Source organism: Dendropsophus ebraccatus, chromosome 7 (assembly GCF_027789765.1).
Source record: "Dendropsophus ebraccatus isolate aDenEbr1 chromosome 7, aDenEbr1.pat, whole genome shotgun sequence".
Taxonomy (NCBI): Eukaryota; Metazoa; Chordata; class Amphibia; order Anura; family Hylidae; genus Dendropsophus; species Dendropsophus ebraccatus.
Window position 1 is genome coordinate 26,100,611 of NC_091460.1, and position 19,825 is coordinate 26,120,435.

Sequence of the window (19,825 nt, forward strand, 5' to 3'; positions counted from 1 at the left end):
TCAACATTGTGTGAACAGATCCTTTCTGTGTTTTTAATCCACTCCTGGTTTTGGTTGCAATATGAGGACCACAATACTGAATGAAATATACGTAGTGTGAACCCAGCCTAAAGGGGTATTCAGAGTTAAAAGAGCACCCTCTAAGACATAAGTTACAGATCTCTGCCGCTGAATGGAAGTTGTACTTACAGTTTTTACTAAGTCTGCACTATCATCATGATCCGATGGGACAATCCTAAAGGAAAGAGGGAAAAAAGTTGTAAAAGGACTCACTAAACAATTTAAAAAACCTGCTACATTGATTCTTTAAAGTGGTTATGAGTTTTGGGGTCTCATGGCTGTTACTGAGCCCCATAGAGTCCCTTCCTCCATGCTGCACTTCTCAGTCTCTTCATTTCAGCGGATGGGACCGGAGCTGGGCTGTGCCCCCACACATGGGTTTTCTTTCCCTCCTTGCCTGGCCAATCACAGGACAGCACCTACTCCTCTCTGCTATGCCATGACATAGTGCTGGAGAAACAGCACTGGATTAAACAAACTGGCATCGTGCTTGGGGATGATTTACAGTACAGTACTACAGATTAGTATGCGGTGGGACAATGGGGTCACTGATGCACTGGGCTTGCCAGGCCTGTGGTGTTTATTCCCAGCAGTGCCCATGGCCACTGTTGCTGCATATAATAATGAATACACTGCAACAAACGCTCAGCTGTGTGAACAGGAAAAAAAAAAAATTCTGGGTGTAAATAAGAAAGATTAAACATAGAAACACCACACCCTCAAAACAAACGTCAAGACTGAGATGTGAGAGATCGTGTAATCCTTACCTTCCCAGACTATTCACAGCTTCAATCTGAAATGATACTTTGGACCTAGAACAAGAGACCCGGCACATATCAGAGTGTGGCCTATAACAGGGCGGTCATCTAATACTATAACGTCACATAGGATCAGACCCCGATCACCAGACGGCACATCTGGCAAATCAATTCTTATAGTAGTAACTAAGGATGAGCAAACTTACAGTAATACAGGCAGCTCATCAGCCGGCTGCCTTGTAACTCAGTGCCGCTCCTCCCTGGGTGCTGGGAAAAGCTGGATCCCATCCTGGGAAACTTCTCCCTGTTTCCCAGGACTCTGGATCCAGCTTTTCCTGTCACCTGGAGAGGAAAGGCACAAAGCGGCAGTGAGTTAAAAGGCAGCCAGCAGATAAGCTGACTGTATGGCTATGTTCACACTACGTAAAAGTACGGCCGTTGTTGCCATCGGCAACAGCCTTACTTTGCACGTGTATGCACATTGCCTCTCCTTTTACGGGACATAAAACTGACATGTCAGTTTTCTGCGGCCATAGAAAGACCTGTCAGTTCACACAATGAAGCGAGCGGCTCCGGCCGCTTGCTTCATTGTGTGCTATATGAGTTAGAAACATCAGAACACTGCGGCCGGATGGGATGATCTTTTCAGAGACCGACCGGGTCACGGAACGGCCGGTCTCTTACAGCATGTGAACATAGCCTTTTACTATAAATTCGCTCATCCCTAGTAGTATTACATGGTGTCTATGAATAGGCAAGATCAGAAGAGGAATCGTGACCCCCCCCCTTCACAGCGATGACATCAGCAACGTCTCCTCTATAACCCCGGCTTCTTGATGTCACCCTTCTCACTTAATGACAGCCTCGGCACCATCTCTCGGGGGGATTACAGAGCCTTGTTTTGCCCCTGAAGTTTAATGTGAGAAAACATCAGACGGACCTGAGAGCAGCTTTCATCTGAACAAGATTAAAGGAGTCCAGCAGCATCCACAGACTGTGCTCCGCCACTTCCTTTGCCTGTGGAAAGACGAGACGTGCAGTAAGTCACAGGGTCGGCCCGCGCTTTCCTCTGATCAGGTATAAACACAACACAGAAGAGGCTGAATAATGCATCTATAATGAGGGGGCACAAACATAGTGTCACCTTCTCGAAGCCCCCCCATACACATGGTCTGAGCCTGCGGATTTCAGCAGAATTGACCGACCATGAAATATATATGGGGGTGGGGGTACAGAAGCATCAGTCACTATATTCTCAAGAGCTGCGTCCTACAGGAGGAGGGGCAAGAGGAGGCTGTGGGGATATGGAAGGAGACAACAATATTGTGTGTGTGTGTGGGGGGGGGGGGGGGGGGGGGGTGTAGGAAGACAGAAAGACTCTCTTTAAGAAAGGGGACAAAAAATTATGGGGGAGGAGTACTGGTGAAATCAGGGGGCAGAGAAGTTTGCAAGATGGTAAAGGGACAGGAAAAGTCTACAGCCTGCCCAGTAGACGTCCAGGGCATGAGAGAGGGTGGACGGGAGTGGCCTGCAGGGGGTGAGAGAGGGTGGACGGGAGTGGCCTGCAGGGGGTGAGAGAGGGTGGACGGGAGTGGCCTGCAGGGGGTGAGAGAGGGTGGACGGGAGTGGCCTGCAGGGGGTGAGAGAGGGTGGACGGGAGTGGCCTGCAGGGGGTGAGAGAGGGTGGACGGGAGTCGCCTGCAGGGGGTGAGAGAGGGTGGACGGGAGTGGCCTGCAGGGGGTGAGAGAGGGTGGACGGGAGTCATCTGCAGGGGGTGAGAGAGGGTGGACGGAAGTCGCCTGCAGGGGGTGAGAGGGTGGACGGGAGTCATCTGCAGGGGGTGAGAGAGGGTGGACGGGAGTCATCTGCATTGGTAAATGTAATCTAATGCTCTCTGTTTTCAGCCATTCCAGGCTAGCGAGAGACCACTTGTTCTGCAGAGTTACAGGTAGCCCTAATACTGTATTCCTGTAATCCCTATCTCCCCCTCTTCCGCTGTGTGCAGGTGCAGAGAATACTAGTTACAGGGGGTAATCCCACTCATCATTCCTGGATAGAGTATTGTTTTACAGCCTCCCCACCCCTGGGAGACGTCTCCCGCTCCTCTTTCATTATACCGTGTACTAATCTCCCTCTTACATTATCATTGTTTCCTATATGGCCGTAGATCCACAATAAGCCTGAAGGTTCACACATTTTTACCATTCCAGTTTTATCACACAGGTGTGACGGCAGCGTGACAAGACATGAAGAGCCGGGTGACGGAGAGGGTGGCTTGAGGACTTTTACATTCTCATAACCCTGTGAGGATTCTGTGTTTCCTCAGCCACTACACCTATGAGCTTATGCCAAGCACAGCATGGAGGCAGAGGCTACATTGCTTTCCAGCGGTTGTGAAACTACAACTCTCACCATACACTGACAGCTGAACGTCACCGCTTACAGCTGTCCTAGGTAACATGTAATTGCTGGAAGGATCCAACAGTGATCTGAGCGGGAACGTGACCCGTACCTTGGTGAAGCTAGAACACTTGACATAACTTGCGATTCCTGCGAGCACGGCCTCCACCACAGCAGCGTAGATCTGGGACAGCAGGGTGCTGCAAGAGACAGACAGGGGTCACAAATCATGGATGTTGGGGCAGACTTGTGCTATGTAGATCACATTGGTGGGGGTCAAACTACAGATCCATCACCACATCCCCTGAAATATTTGCCAGGCACAGCGCCGTACCATTAATAGTGGTTGAGCCTGGTAGTGCAGTAGTCTACAGCTGATGTGTGAAGGAGACTATAAGAAATATCCATAATGCAAAGCTCTGCAATGTGACACGGTGTAAGGACAGGTGTGATGCTGATGTTCGTGTAACATTATCCTAGTGTAACTGGATCGGTAATCCTTGGGGGCTGCATATGTCACTGAGAGACCAGGGCCACGCGCACGTCTATCATGGAGAGGTCCTGCTTGATATATAACCCTTCAGGACGCATTGGTACAAGCCCAAGCAGGAGGCCGTATCAGGGACATCAGCAGCACATACCAAGCAGAGACATAACACAGTATTCTAGAGATGTCAACAATATGGCGTTAAACAGATGAGTAGAGAACCTCTGTGAGCAGCTGTTACTACTTCCATCTGGCTATTCAGTCCCTGCCGGGGGCGCTCATTGCTGTAGTGTCCCTCAGCTCCAATATACTACTTTACAAGATGTTGCCTCAACCACATAACACGTTCACAGCCACAGCACGTTATAGGACTGTCTTAGGAGTTCCCTGCTCAATGTTGCTTCTACAAAACCACAACTTTAAAGCGGTACTCTCATTTTCTAAAGTGTCAAAAGATTGGATCCTGGTCCTGAAGTTCTCATGACATGTCTAAAGTTTAGGTATATTACAGTACAGGTTTAAAGAGGTTATCCAGGCATAGGAAAACATGGCCACTTTAAGGGAATCTGTCACTAGGTTTATGCTGGCTTAAATGAGGGAAGCATAGACTAGTGACAGAAATACTGTACAGATGGGTGTATTACTTACATCATTCTGTTTGGCCGTTCTCCTAATATGCAGGAGAATAAGATTCTTGTCACACCCCTCTCCCCGCGCTCCAGCTGCTGATTGACAGGTGACTGCCTATACACAGCATGGATAGATAACGGCCAATCAGCAGCTGGTGGGCAGAGTTTTCTGCTTCTCATGAATATCCAGGACTACTGGGCTCATGCACATAATGGAGAGGACTACTTATTGTCCATGTTATTCAGGAGGATATCTCTGGGTCAGCTGCATAGAACAATGTAAGTGATACATCATTCTGTTCAGCTTCTCTGTCACTAGATTATGCTTCCCGAGACCCCCTGAGAAACCTGCTGACAGTCTTTTTAACTCCAGAAACAGCACCACTCCTGTCCTGTTTGGGTGTGGGTTTTTTTTGCAGCTCAGTTCCATTAAAGTGAATGGAGCTGAATTGTAATACCACACACAACACAAGGACAAAGGGTGGCACTGTTTCTGCAAGAAAGTAGCTGTGCTTTTTCAAATCCTGGATAATCCCTTTAATGGTTCATGAAGTGATCCTACTCTTCTGTAAATATAAGAAGCATACAGCTCACATCATCCAATATACACCTACAGAAGAAAGCTGGAGTATATCTCACTATGTATGAAGTATCAGTATAGTGCTGGATTAGAAGGCCTGGACCCTGGTAGGGGCACGGCAGGGAGATTACATGGCTATAGAAATAGATATCATTATAGGGGAACTTACATCTGCTCGTTTTTCTTGTGAGCTTCATTGTCATAACCTGGAATTAAAAAGAAAAAAAAGTGAATAAATGTGATGAAGAAATGACGCTTATAGGATGACCCAATGTATGCTAGGATACTATGATACACTGATACTACAGATGGGGGTTTGCAGATCAGGACTGTGGCATTGTGTCTTTCCATCTGTGTGCAAGTCAATCCAAAAATAATACAATCTACATGGGAGGGGGCTGGTATGAAGCCAAATATTATAGGAAATGTTTCCAGCAGACTGTATGGTGACAATACGCTGCTTATAAGGGCTGCCAGGATGCCTGCCACACTGCTTCATGGTGCCTGCTGGGGTAGGACACACGCACCTTATTAGACCCAGGCTGCAGTTATAAGTAATCAGATATAGTAACAGAGCGATTAGATAGAACAGTGAAGGTCAGAGAGTGCCCAATGCCAACCAGGAGCTGCGTCAGGGACGGCAATGCCATGCAGCTATAATGACATCCCATTATAGTACTCTATTCAGGAGAGACCCTGTGTCGGCGAGGGTCCTAGTGACCTGACTCCCAGTATGAATGTACACAATGGGCAGATGTGCAGTGAATAGTACACCTACCCAGATAAGGGACATGTGTGGCCCCAAAGAAGTACGTCCTGGAGCAGGCAAGGGGCCCTTTAGGAGAGACACACTGAGCCACCTGTGAATACAAAGGAAAAGTGAGTATATACATAATACTCAATATACATATATATATCCACCACCAACAAGGTCTGCATTGTCTACTACACAAGAGCAGCTTATTCCTAACCTCAGCCCAGAGATGATTTGTTTACATAGTAACTGAATGGAGAATTACAGGTCACATAAGGAGCAGCACTAACACCTACATACACAGGACGCAGTACTGAGCGCAAGAGATTATCACACACAGGGCTGTATACTCTGCTCTATACCAGGAATACAGGAACCGCACACATCATCACAAATACATTACACTGTACTGATCCTGAGTTACATCCTGTATTATACTCCAGCACTGCACTCACTATTTTGCTGGGGGGGGGGGGGGGGGTGTCACTGTGTACATACATTACTTATCCTGTACTGATCCTGAGTTACATCCTGTATTATACCCCAGAGCTGCACTCACTATTCTGCTGGGGGGGGGGGGGGGTCACTGTGTACATACATTACATTACTGATCCTGAGTTACATCCTGTATTATACTTCAGAGCTGCACTCACTATTCTGCTGGGGGGGGGGGGTCACTGTGTAGATACATTACATTACTTATCCTGTACTGATCCTGAGTTACATCCTGTATTAAACTCCAGAGCTGCACTCACTATTCTGCTGGGGGGGGGGGGGGGGTCACTGTGTACATACATTACATTACTTATCCTGTACTGCTCCTGAGTTACATCCTGTATTATACCCCAGAGCTGCACTCACTATTCTGCTGGGGGGGGGGGTCACTGTGTACATACATTACATTACTTATCCTGTACTGATCCTGAGTTACATCCTGTATTATACCCCAGAGCTGCACTCACTATTCTGCTGGTGGGATCACTGTGTACATACATTACATTACTGACCCTGAGCTACACCCTGTATTATACCCCAGAGCTGCACTCACTATTCTGCTGGTGGGGTCACTGTGTACTTACATTACATTACTTATCCTGAATTACATCCTGTATTACACTCCAGAGCTGCACTCACTATCCTCCTACTTAAGCTAGAGTAAATCAAGATCAGTACAGGATAAGTAATGTAACGTATGTACACAGTGATCCCACCAGCAGAATAGTGAGTGCAGCTCTGGAGTATAATACAGGATGTAACTCAGGATCAGTAAAGGATAAGTAATGTATGTACACAGTGACCCCACCAGCAGAATAGTGAGTGCAGCTCTGGAGTATAATGCAGGATCAGTACAGGATAAGTAATGTAATGTATGTACACAGTGACTCCACCAGCAGAATAGTGAGTGCAGCTCTGGGGTATAATACAGGATGTAACTCAGGATCAGTACAGGATCAGTAATGTAATGTATGTACACAGTGACTCCACCAGCAGAATAGTGAGTGCAGCTCTGGAGTATAATGCAGGATGTAACTCAGGATAAGTGCACGGTAAGTTATGCTAAGTATTCACACAGTGATTTAGCATTTTACGGAGATTCTTTTATGAGGTTCAGATGAGTAAATGACTATAAAACATGAGAGTGCTCGTGCTTTACCATGTGCTTGGCCGCACTGCCTCCAGGACCCGTGTTCCTCACTAGATGTCCTTCTGATGGAAATATAAAGTTGCCGGGCTTCAAATTCTCTTTGGTGGAATGACTGCCGAACAGCACGAAGGGTTGTCTGCAGGGACTGCAGGAAGATCAGACAATGAGAAGGATCAGGCAACTATTAGTCATGTGACTCAGAGCTCATACAGGTTAATAACCTTGTATAAGCACCCAGCAATCATAGGAACGTGTACACCGCCAGATCACTAACTCCATACAGTATAATGGGAGATATTCACTGTAAGACTACAGTCACATCTAATAGCATCCCATCCCATCCATCTAACCAGCATGCCATGTATGGCCTCAGTATTATCCCAATCATATCACATATTCTTGTATATAGGAGCAGTATTATAGTAGCTATATTCTTGTATATAAGGGAAAGATTATAGTAGTTATATTCTGGTATATAGGAGCAGTATTATAGTAGTTATATTCTTGTATATAGGAGCAGTATTATAGTAGTTATATTCTTGTATATAGGAGCAGTATTATAGTAGTTATACGCTGTGTGTAGGATAGATGAAGACAGCACTCACCCGGTACAAGGCAGCTCAGTTTATTCCATGAATCGCAGGTGGCAGGGAGGGAGAGGTGAGGACGCGCACTGGTCCCTCCCTGCCACCTGCGATTCATGGAATAAACTGAGCTGCCTTGTACCGGGTGAGTGCTGTCTTCATCTATCCTACACACAGCGTATTACTTCCTTATCGTCTTGCACCCCCGGCGTCCAGCCATTTATATCGCAGTGTATCCTGCACATTTTGTATCCGTGGATCCATAGACATTGGACTTTTGTTTGGTGGTGCGGGTCAGCTGTTCCTCCCTCTGGCAATTATAGTAGTTATATTCTTGTACATAGGAGCAGTATTATAGTAGTTATATTCTTGTATACAGGATGCAGTATTATAGTAGTTATATTCTTGTATATAGGAGCAGTATTATAGTAGTTATATTCTGGTATATAGGAGCAGTATTATAGTAGTTATATTCTTGTATATAGGAGCAGTAATATAGTAGTTATATTCTTGTATACAGGAGGCAGTATTATAGTAGTTATATTCTTGTATATAGGAGACAGTATTATAGTAGTTATATTCTTGTATATAGGAGCAGTATTATAGTAGTTATATTCTTGTATATAGGGGCAGTATTATAGTAGTTATATTCTTGTATATAGGGAGCAGTATTATAGTAGTTATATTCTTGTATATAGGAGCAGTATTATAGTAGTTATATTCTTGTATATAGGAGCAGTATTATAGTAGTTATATTCTTGTATACAGGAGCAGTATTATAGTAGTTATATTCTTGTATATAGGAGAAGTATTATAGTAGTTATATTCTTGTACATAGGAGCAGTATTATAGTAGTTATATTCTTGTATATAGGGAGCAGTATTATAGTAGTTATATTCTTGTATACAGGAGGCAGTATTATAGTGGTTATATTCTTGTATATAGGAGCAGTATTATAGTAGTTATATTCTTGTACATAGGAGACAGTATTATAGTAGTTATATTCTTGTATACAGGAGGCAGTATTAGGCCATATTCACACGTTCCGTAATTTACGGATCCGTATTTCCGTATCCGAGTTAGTGCACATTGAAGTCTATTGGGCTATTCACACGATCAGTAGCAGAAATGGATGAAAATCAATCCGTAAAAAAAAAAGGACATGTCCTAGTGCGGACCGGGTGCGGACCCAGATTTTTTCACGGATGCTCTCATTGACATCAATTGTCTACGGATTGTTTGCGGATTGCAACATGTTTGGCATCCGTATTTCCGTAGAAAAATATGGATAACTCATGCTCCTATTGTGCACAGCAGTATATAGAAGTGCTGGGATCTATAGTTCTCCGGATCTCCGGGCGGACAGCTGACGGAATTCCGCGGACATTTTCCGCGAAAATTCCTCAGTCTGAACCTGCGGCTGCATCAGACCCCCTCCTGCGGCTGCATCAGACCCCCTCCTGCATCATCAGACCCCCTCTGCGGCATCAGACCCCCTCTGCGGCATCAGACCCCCTCCGGCGGCATCATCAGACCTCCTCTGCGGCGGCATCAGACCCCCTCCTGCATCATCAGACCCCCTCTGCGGCATCAGACCCCCTCCTGCGGCATCATCAGACCCCTCCTGCGGTAAGGATGCGATCTCCTATGCGATCCTCCTGTGCCGTTCTGCCTTCAGTGCTCTTAATTGATTCATTGATACTTTCCTAACCACATAGTAAACACCAATTTATTGAGCTAATTGGTAATGATGATTGGCAGCTGGGCTACAAAGGTACAAGTACCAATTACCTCAATAAATTGGGGTGTTGATTGTAAACACCCCAATTTATTGAGGTAATTGGTACTTGTACCTTTGTAGCCCAGCTGCCAATCATCATTACCAATTAGCTCAATAAATTGGTGTTTACTATGTGGTTAGGAAAGTATCAATGAATCAATTAAGAGCACTGAAGGCAGAACGGCACAGGAGGATCGCATAGGAGATCGCATCCTTACCGCAGGAGGGGTCTGATGATGCCGCAGGAGGGGGTCTGATGCCGCAGAGGGGGTCGGTCCGATGCCGCCGCAGGAGGGGGTCTGATGCAGCCGCAGGAGGGGGTCTGATGCCGCAGAGGGGGTCTGATGATGCAGGAGGGGGTCTGATGCCGCCGCAGAGGAGGTCTGATGATGCCGCCGGAGGGGGTCTGATGCCGCCGGAGGGGGTCTGATGATGCAGGAGGGGGTCTGATGCAGCCGCAGAGGGGGTCTGATGCCGCAGAGGGGGTCTGCCATTCATTCACTGCTCAGTTGAAGTCTGGTCCAGCAACGGATGGAATACGGATGGAATACGGATGGAATACGGATGTCCAATCCGCAATTTCTCACGGGTTGTTTCAGGACCAGAAAAAAATACTGAACGTGTGCATAAGGCCTTATAGTAGTTATAGACAGGTGCCATTACTGTAGACTGTAGGAATGGTAATCAGAGATTGCTCTGTGAATTCCTCCAGTACATGCAGCACACCCACCTGTTATCTGTGATATGGCTGGAGAGCATCCCGTGGCTGAAGTAACTCCTGAACGGCTGTGAAATAACAAAAGACTACTCAGCATTATAAGAATCTACATGGTTTGTTATAAGATAAACCATTCACTATAATTGTTTCAGATGAGTCCCATTCTGATAACCTCCGCACAGTACACAGGATGGAAGAATAGCAGTAACCCTTCCACACAGTGGAGGAATTGCAGCTTATATGAAGCCGTCACTAGGCTCAAGGTGCCATGAAAGGTAAATGGCCTCCATGATCACAGTGTACGGTGTTCGGTTATCGGATGTAAGGCTATAGGAAGATCACTGGGGTCTCCATATCATCTCTTCCTACCTCTCCTGCTTGCGATTCGGACAACTCCAAGAGGAAAGGGATCTCAGTCTCAAAGTTTGAGAGGAAGCCGCTCCACTGATGCTGAAATGTAACCAGATCCTGCAAAATAGTAACAAAGGGTTATTGGCCCATACTAAACATGAGACTAAGGGGGCCTTTACACAGAGATTTATCTGACAGATTTTTGAAGCCAAAACCAGGAATGGCTTTGAAAAGAGGAGAATTCTCAGTCTTTCCTTTATGTCCTGTTTATAGTTTGTTCCTGGCTTTGGCTTTTTTATGTTAAACATTTTTTTTAAGAATTTTTGGTGACTTTTTTTTTTGTTATTTTCCATTTTTCTATCGATATTATAAAATAATCCTGATATCTTGCAGTTTTTATTCTCACCACTGGGGCTAAAACTAAGCTGAGACTTCCTGTTCTGTCTGTGGTGATAAGAGGAGGCTTTTGTAAAGTGATCAGTACAGCGTTGCAGCGTCATGTGACACCAGTAGAGAGAGGAGACAATAGCAGCTCCGGGTGGAATGACCTCTTCACAGGTCACAGAGCGCGCTCAGTTATGTTTCACATTTATCTCAAGGGGGCAGAGTCTGTCTATTGTCATCTATGACCATGAGTCTTGCTGTAAAGCAAGTCACTAAATGCTGTTAAAAAACAGCTTAGGCAAGATGGCAGCCCCTATAACAATGTACAAAAAGTGAAATAAAAAAAATGTATATTAAAAAAAATAAAAATAGCAACAGATTAGAATAAAAGAACAATTTTTAGTATCCGAATCTAACCAGTGAAAGAAAATTTAGGTGACACATGCCCAGTAAGGATACTGGGATTTTCTTTAGTGTTTTGCCTGAAGCAATGTATAAAATGGTGATCTATGACTCCTGCCGGCACACGGCATGCTCCACGCCTGCCCATAACTCACAGGGCATACACCTGGTTATTATACATGTGTTGTGGCTCAGACATTAGGTTAATGCATAGCGTGTAAATGACGGCATTCCGGACGGTGATGCCACATGACAAATACACAGGACACGAGGGTATTTAACACATTTTTCTGTCTTTTCTCAAGCATCCAAGTTCCTTATGTAAATGTCAGCATCCACATGGTGCTGTATGATATGCATGGACTCAATGACAGGAAGCTGTCCAGGATAGCTCTGGGCCAATATGTTCCTGTAAAGTGACTTGGTGTGCCTTAATGTGAAGTCATCAGTGTTGAAAAAAAGTTTCAAGTAGACAGAGCGCCACATGTATGCATGTGGCTGTGTCTGGTACTGCAGCTCCGCCCATGTTATGTAGTGTGAAACACATGAAGAGTATACACACCTCCATTAGCAGCGACTCTAGAGAAACAGGGTCCATGGAGCTGTACACCGTCCACAGAGACTCGCTGACGTCCATCAGCTGTAAGACACAGAGAGATTGAGGGATGTGACAGGACACACAATGCAGCCTCCTCTAGGCATGTGCTGCATGCAATGTGCCCCCTGGGTGGTGAACAACAGGCCACAACACACCATAACTTCTTACCCCCAACGGAGCAGGAGGCTGGGGACAGTAGTCTTCCGTCTCCTCCTAACATTGGGTCTAAAGCACCATGTGTCCATGTTGCCCCCACCCTCCTACCACACACAGTAAACAGAGCAGGGTGGGGAGAGAGAAAGGGAGAGTTTATAAGGGAGGCAGTCAGCGGCCGCTCATTGTAGAGACACATAAGGCACAGGACAGCTGCACAGTGCTACAACACTGGACACAGGGGGACAGGGGCCGCACCATATCACATACCTCATACTTCATGGTGAAGAACCCACCGCCCCCAATGCCCTCCAACGCAAACGCCTGCACAATGGGCCACTTCTCCACTATGAACATGTCGAATGTCTGCAGGTGACCTGAAGGTGAGAAGCAGGAAAATGGTTACACTCCGGACCCCAGGACGAATCACTGCACCTACAGGCCAAGGGTCATCAGCTCATGTAGCTGTCAGACTAACAGGTGCATTTACTGTAAGGTTATTGTCTAAACCATCCTATAGAGCCATCCAGATGTTCACCATACACTAACCTGCCACTGCTGGACATGGACCCAGGTAGGGGAGGATGGGGTAAAATGAATGCACTGAGGGAGGAGGGACATGAGACCTCACTGGGGCCTAGGCAGGAAACAGATCACTGGGAGCGTACATTATCCTCTCCCTTACTCTAGACCACCAGGGAACATGGTATTATCCTCTCCCTTATTTAAGACCACCAGGGAACATGGTATTATCCACTCCATTACACTAGACCACCAGGGAAGATGGTATTATCCTTTCCTCTCCATTACACTAGACCACCAGGGAAGATGTTCTGTCCCCACATGCGGCGAGTGAAGGTTTATCTGACTAGTGGGCCTGACTGGAGAATTCCTACCTTGTATTCCAGCATATGAGGCAGACAGGAACCAGAATAAGCATCAGGTAGAGTAGGAAATTGAGCAGAACGTAGTTTAATAACTTCACATACAGCTTAGTCACAGATGCGGTATAGTAGTCATATTGTGCTGTTGCTGCTTTCCTAGAAGATACCTTGCTGACACTTGTAATTTCTGGTCAGAAGATTATGACTCTGATAAGCCCAAGCAAGCACTACTTCTCCAGTCAGAAGCAGGATGAAGAATGCCTGCTACAGGAAGTGACTTGGAGACTGGGCTATAAGACACACCCACTAAGGGACAAACCAAAAAATGTGAAAATGGAGGGGAGTCTAAACTCTTGGCCAGCAGATGGCAGCACAACAAGAATACATGTAATGAATACAACAAGGAATGAATGTAAACAATGCAGTTATAAAACATCTGAATAACATACAGATAAGTGAGGAGAACAGCACACTCCCCGTCTGAAATTCCCTTAGGGGAATTTCACTATAAACTAATTTCTATGAAATATAGTGCAGAACCTGAAACAAAACATGTTAATATGCAATATAAACAGTGAGATAATCCTGTTTCATAACTGAGGAATAAAGTTCTTTAAAGGAAAGTTCAGTCCTGTTCATCCGCCAGGAACATCCTCAACAGGCAATATCAGGATCAGTTCGTTGATAGGCCTTGCAAACGTTTTGGTCTCACCCTTCCTGGAGATCTTCAACTCCACCTTCCGGATCTTGCCATCCTTGCTGGGAAGAACTTTTGTAACTAGTCCCATAGGCCAGTCCATCCTTTCGGTTTGTTGTTCCTTCATCAATACGAGGTCTCCTTTCTTCAAGTTTGGTTTCTGGTGTTGCCATTTTCTTCTTCCTTGAAGAATCACAAGATACTCCTTTCGCCATCTGTTCCAGAAGTAATCCGCTAAGTGTTGTACACGTTTCCACTGTTTTTGGTAGATGTTTCCATGAGTGTACTCTCTACTTGGCGTCAGTTGATTCCCAGTTTTCTGGGTGAGAAGAGTAGCTGGAGTCAGTATAGCTGGTGCTTCAGGATCCATTGATACTGGAACAAGGGGTCTTGAGTTGATGATGGCGGAAACCTCAGCGAGAAGAGTAACCAGGGTCTCATGTGTGAGTCTTGAAGAATTCACATCCATAAGCATAGAGTTCAAGATGCTGCGTGAGATCCCGATCATCCTTTCCCAGGCGCCTCCCATGTGGGAACTATGAGGAGGATTGAAAATCCAGGTGCAACCCTTCTCTGCCAGCTGATCTTGGATGGGCTTGGTGCTAATATTCAGTTCTTTCCCCTTGCTGGCAGTAAGTGAGGCTTTGACATAGCATCTTGGGATGTTGATCTGATCCAAGGCATACAAAGATTGCTTCCAGGCTTCCCACTTTTGCTCCTTATCAGAAGGAAGGGGGGCATCCCAATCCTTGATGGTTTCAGAAAGCTGTCTCAGTAGGGATTTACCTTGTATGGTAATGGGCGCTACAAATCCCAGTGGATCGTATAGGCTGTTCACAACTGACAGGACACCACGTTTTGTAAAGGGTTTGTCTGCACGACTTACTTGAAAGCCAAAGGAGTCGGCGGACAGATCCCACCTCAGGCCTAAGCTTCTTTGCACTGGTGGATCGTCTTGTCCCAGGTTTATGTCCTTGAATCCAGGAGCATGATCATCTGACTCGAAGGCTCTCATGACAGCCAGACTGTTTGAAGCAATTTTGTGTAGCCGTAGTTTGGCTTGGTACAGCATGCTTTGAGTCCTTTTAAGTAAATCAATTGCCTCTTCTTCAGTAGGTAATGATTTGAGTCCATCATCTACGTAGAAGTCTTTTTCTACGAAGTCTCTGGCATCCTTTCCATACTGGGACTCTCCCTCTTTGGCGGTTCTGCGAAGGCCATAAGTCGCTACAGCAGGTGAAGGGCTGTTCCCAAATACATGTACTCTCATGCGGTACTCCATTATCTCCTCGGTGGTGTCATTGTCCTTGTACCACAGAAATCTGAGGAAGTTCCTGTGGTCCTCTCTGACTATGAAGCAGTGGAACATCTGTTCAATATCAGCGGTGATGGCAATAGGCTCTTTTCTGAACCTCATCAAGACTCCGACAAGGTTATTTGTCAGATTGGGACCTGTGAGAAGAACGTCATTAAGAGACACACCTTGATGTTTGGCGCTTGAATCAAATACAACCCTAATTTGATTAGGTTTTCTGGGATGGTATACTCCGAATGAAGGTAAGTACCAGCACTCCTCGTTCTTCTTCAAGGATGGAGCTGGTTCTGCATGGTTGTTCCGGAATATTCTTTCCATAAACGTGACAACGTGTTCTCTCATTTCAGGCTTGCTGTTTAGGGAACGCTGAAGAGAGTTAAATCTTTGCAAAGCTTGTTCCCGGTTGTTTGGGAGTCTTACCCTGGAAGCTCTGAACGGTAGTGGAGAAACCCAGTGATTGGTTTCCTCCTTAGAGAATTCACTGTCCATTATCTTGACAAAGTCTCTGTCCTCTACTGACAAGGCTACTTTATCGTCATCCTTCGTTGTGAGGAACACTGATCTCCCCAAGTTGTCAGCATAGGGGGAGGGAATGACGTCAGGCAGCTGTATGAGGTCTGGAGGTTTCTCTTTGACTTTATAGTGATGAGGGCACGGCTTGATGCAAGATGTGCGTCCGTCCCTGTGCACGTAAGTCTTAAAGGAGTCAATTCCTGATTGATCCAAGCATACATTTCCAATGATTACCCATCCTAAGTCCAGTCTCTGGGCGTATGGGGCATAGTCAGGACCGTTACACTGCTGACGCACTTTGTGTACCCTTAGATTGTCTCTGCCAAGCAGGAGTAGAATTTCAGCGTCCATATCCAAGGGTGGGATAACACTGGTCAGGTGCCTTAGGTGTGGTTGGTGAAATGCAGCTTCTGGGGTAGGAATCTCATCCCTGTGATCAGGTATTTGGTCACATTCAATCAGTGTAGGTAAGGGTATCTCCGTGCCTCCATTGATGGGAGAAGCGATGAATCCCTGTGCTCTTCTGCCACAAGTCTCTATGCTGCCTGAACAGGTGTTTAAGGTATAGGGTTTTGTGGGTCCCTCGATCCCAAAGGCTTCAAAGAATTTAGGTCCGGCTAGGGACCGGTTGCTCTGGTCATCAATGATTGCATACATTTTTAGAGCCTTTTTCGGTTGTCCTTCTGGGTAAACCTTGATCAGACATATTCTGGCACAACATTTGTCCCTTTGGCTCTCCCCACATACCTCCGAGCATGAACAGGAAACATCAGTGGTAGAGTTAGCACGATTCTGAGGCTCCCCGCCATGGCTTGTAGTGGGAATACTGGTAATTGCAGCCGATGAATCGCTGGTGAGTGGGGTTAGGTGCATAACCGTGACATGTCTGTCGCTGTGACACTCCTCACACTTAATGGCAGATTTACAGTCCTTAGCCATATGCTCCAATGAGGCGCAGCATCTGAAACATACTCCTAGCTCAGTGAGGATTTTCTTGCGTTCCTGTATGGGTTTGGACCTGAAGCCTCTGCATTTATTTAGTGAGTGAGGTTTTTTATGAATGGGACATTCACGATTAAAGGACTTGTCTCTTGATGAGTTAGTTTGGTATTTACCCGTAGATGCTGCAGGTGGTGGCAGGTTAGTCTTTCTAACACTCGCACAGTTCTTAAAGTCTCTGTGTTTCTGTGTGGCACCTTCATACCTTGACGATGATGCAGCTGGAGTGTTGAGCTCCAGGAAGTCAAGGCTGGGGTCATTCCTCATCTGGGCCTGTTCATCGATGAACTTGCAGAAGTGGATGAATGGTGGAAAGGTGACATCATGTGTTCTCTTATATCTTGAGACTGATGTTGCCCACTTCTCCTGCAAACTATATGGCAGCTTTGTGACGATTGGGTTTACCCCATGGGCGGTATCCAGATAGCATAGTCCAGATAGACGAGGATCTCTTTTAGCAAGTTCCAGTTCCATGAGCAGATCGCTTAAGTCCTGAAGCTTGTGGACTTCCTTCAGATTAATCTTTGGGATGTTCTGCAGTCTCTTGAATAGGGCTTTCTCTATTGCTTCGGCACTGCCAAAGGTACGTTCAAGTCTCTGCCAGGCAGCGGCAAGACCTGCTTCGGCTTGTCCCACATAGACAGTCCTTAAGCTCTTGATGCGATTTGTAGAGCCAGGGCCCAGCCATTTGACCATGAGATCAAGCTCCTGCTCTGCGGTAAGGTTGAGGTTGGCGATGGCAGCTTTGAAGGTTGCTTTCCAGGCTCTGTAGCTCTCTGCGCGGTCATCAAATTTGGAGAGACTGGTGTTGATCAGCTCCCTGCTAACCATGTACCTTGCAAACTCAGATATATCTGTTTTCTCACTTCTTGTTGCCGTGTCAACTCGTTGTACCCCTTGGGCGTATGGGTTGGTTGGCGTGAAAGGGTGAGATGTTCCAGGGTAGAATGATGTTGCTGCAGGGTTGAGCTGTGGTTTAGCCTCTATAAGTTCTGACGACCGCTGCTTGTGCTGTGCGACTACGCCAGAAAACACTCGGTAACCATCTTCCTGTGATAGTTGTCCTTGAGAAGGCACATCTGGGTGATGATCATCAGTTTGTGCGGGTGCTATAGGTGGCACCGTAACTGCAGGTAGAGCTGACTTGGAGATTTCAGTGTTGTCAGCTTGAATGGTGCTAGAAATAGGGGGGGCTGCAGGTAACTGATTCAGCACATAGTCATTGGTGCGATCGACAGGATTGTCTGTTTCTTGTGGCAAGCAAACTGGATCGAGACCTTGGCTCATTGCTTGCTCAAGTACTTTTACCTTGGCCAATGCAATTTCCTCTTCCATCTCTGTTTGAAGGATCTTTATCTGAGCCTCTGCTTCTGCACTCTCTTTTTTAGCCTTAGCTTCGGCCATTGCAACTTCCTCTTCCATCTCTGTTTGAAGAATCTTTATCTTCGCCTCTGCTTTTTTAGCCTTAGCTTCGGCCATTGCAACTTCCTCTTCCATCTCTGTTTGAAGAATCTTTATCTGAGCCTCTGCCATTACTTCCTTTTCTCTGAAGGCACGTCTTATTTTGGATTGCTCTGCATCTATGCGGGCCTCTAGTATTCTGTCACTCAGAACTGAGCTTCTTGAGCACGAGGATCTGTATGACCGTGATGAACGTTTAGATGAATTTGATCTGTGCGATCTAGTCTCTTGTAGATGAGAGATACGGAGCTCCGCTTTATCTTTAGCATTCTGCACCATGGCGTCTCTTTCTATTTCTGATGATTCTGCCTTGATCAGCTCTATTAAGGCTTCATCGATATTAGAGGCTTTTAAGAAGGTGATATACTTTGCAAACAGTCTCTTATATCTTTCATGCTCTGTATTCAGCCGTGCAACAGCATCTTGTTGACTTTCGGCGTCACCCTTGAAGGATTGAAGACTTGCCATGAGGGAGGTAACTCGTTTCCATCTCTCCTCCAGGTCATCACAGAGCTCATTTTTTGCAGTATGATAATTTTCAATTACCTTTAGTGTCGGTTTGAGAGAGCGTCTTGGTCGGACAACTTGGTCTGTTGGAAGTGTGAGTTCTGCTTCCTGCTGTTCCAAATCATCACTATAGACTTGTCCTTGCTGTGTTTTATCACTGGGGAGTTGCTCGGGATGCTTTTCGGCCATTTTGATTTTAAGTGTACTGTCTCTTTAAGAAAATTAACTTTGGAATTGGGGTCTGAAAATCGCAGCACAGCTTCTTTAGGACACCCCGATATGATTCCCAGCGTTATTTGAGTGATTTGTGGGGTTTTCAAGTCTGGGTGGCCAGACCAACGGGAGGTAGTATGCAGCAAGTCTCTTAGGAGGGGTATGGTCTGAGGGAGCTTCACACACAAACTGTTCTTCTACTGAGTGATGAAAGGTTCATGTAAGATATGAGAAACAGCTTGGGGTGCTTTGTGGAAGACTTCTATGCAGGTGTAGAATACAGCAGACACACACTGTGCTTGTCCTGAGGCCTGTCCAGACGTGCTGTCTCAGATTAGCTGACCATGTGCTTGTTGCTATGGAGACCTCTGACTTGTCTGGGTTACAGGCAATTTCTAGCTGTGATTTTGGGCTTTTTAAGTGAATCTTCTGACTGTTCTGTCCCCACATGCGGCGAGTGAAGGTTTATCTGACTAGTGGGCCTGACTGGAGAATTCCTACCTTGTATTCCAGCATATGAGGCAGACAGGAACCAGAATAAGCATCAGGTAGAGTAGGAAATTGAGCAGAACGTAGTTTAATAACTTCACATACAGCTTAGTCACAGATGCGGTATAGTAGTCATATTGTGCTGTTGCTGCTTTCCTAGAAGATACCTTGCTGACACTTGTAATTTCTGGTCAGAAGATTATGACTCTGATAAGCCCAAGCAAGCACTACTTCTCCAGTCAGAAGCAGGATGAAGAATGCCTGCTACAGGAAGTGACTTGGAGACTGGGCTATAAGACACACCCACTAAGGGACAAACCAAAAAATGTGAAAATGGAGGGGAGTCTAAACTCTTGGCCAGCAGATGGCAGCACAACAAGAATACATGTAATGAATACAACAAGGAATGAATGTAAACAATGCAGTTATAAAACATCTGAATAACATACAGATAAGTGAGGAG

At 45.9% G+C, this 19,825-nt stretch overlaps 1 protein-coding gene across 2 annotated transcripts in view; it reads right to left on the reverse strand.

Annotated features, from left to right (window-relative positions):
* DNAAF9 (dynein axonemal assembly factor 9) overlaps nt 1-19,825 on the reverse strand; it is a 57,112-nt gene that overhangs the window by 23,002 nt on the left and 14,285 nt on the right. The window contains exons 6-16 of one of the 2 annotated variants that reach the window (XM_069976326.1): nt 12,555-12,661; nt 12,096-12,173; nt 10,766-10,864; nt 10,409-10,464; nt 7,324-7,459; nt 5,694-5,775; nt 5,085-5,121; nt 3,332-3,419; nt 1,759-1,835; nt 828-872; nt 190-235 (exon numbers count right to left, since the gene is read on the reverse strand). In XM_069976326.1, the coding sequence (XP_069832427.1) occupies nt 190-235; nt 828-872; nt 1,759-1,835; nt 3,332-3,419; nt 5,085-5,121; nt 5,694-5,775; nt 7,324-7,459; nt 10,409-10,464; nt 10,766-10,864; nt 12,096-12,173; nt 12,555-12,661 (851 nt within the window). Of the gene's footprint in view, nt 1-189; nt 236-827; nt 873-1,758; nt 1,836-3,331; nt 3,420-5,084; nt 5,122-5,693; nt 5,776-7,323; nt 7,460-10,408; nt 10,465-10,765; nt 10,865-12,095; nt 12,174-12,299; nt 12,378-12,554; nt 12,662-19,825 lie in introns of those variants that run through there. The other variant, XM_069976327.1, reaches the window with a different exon arrangement.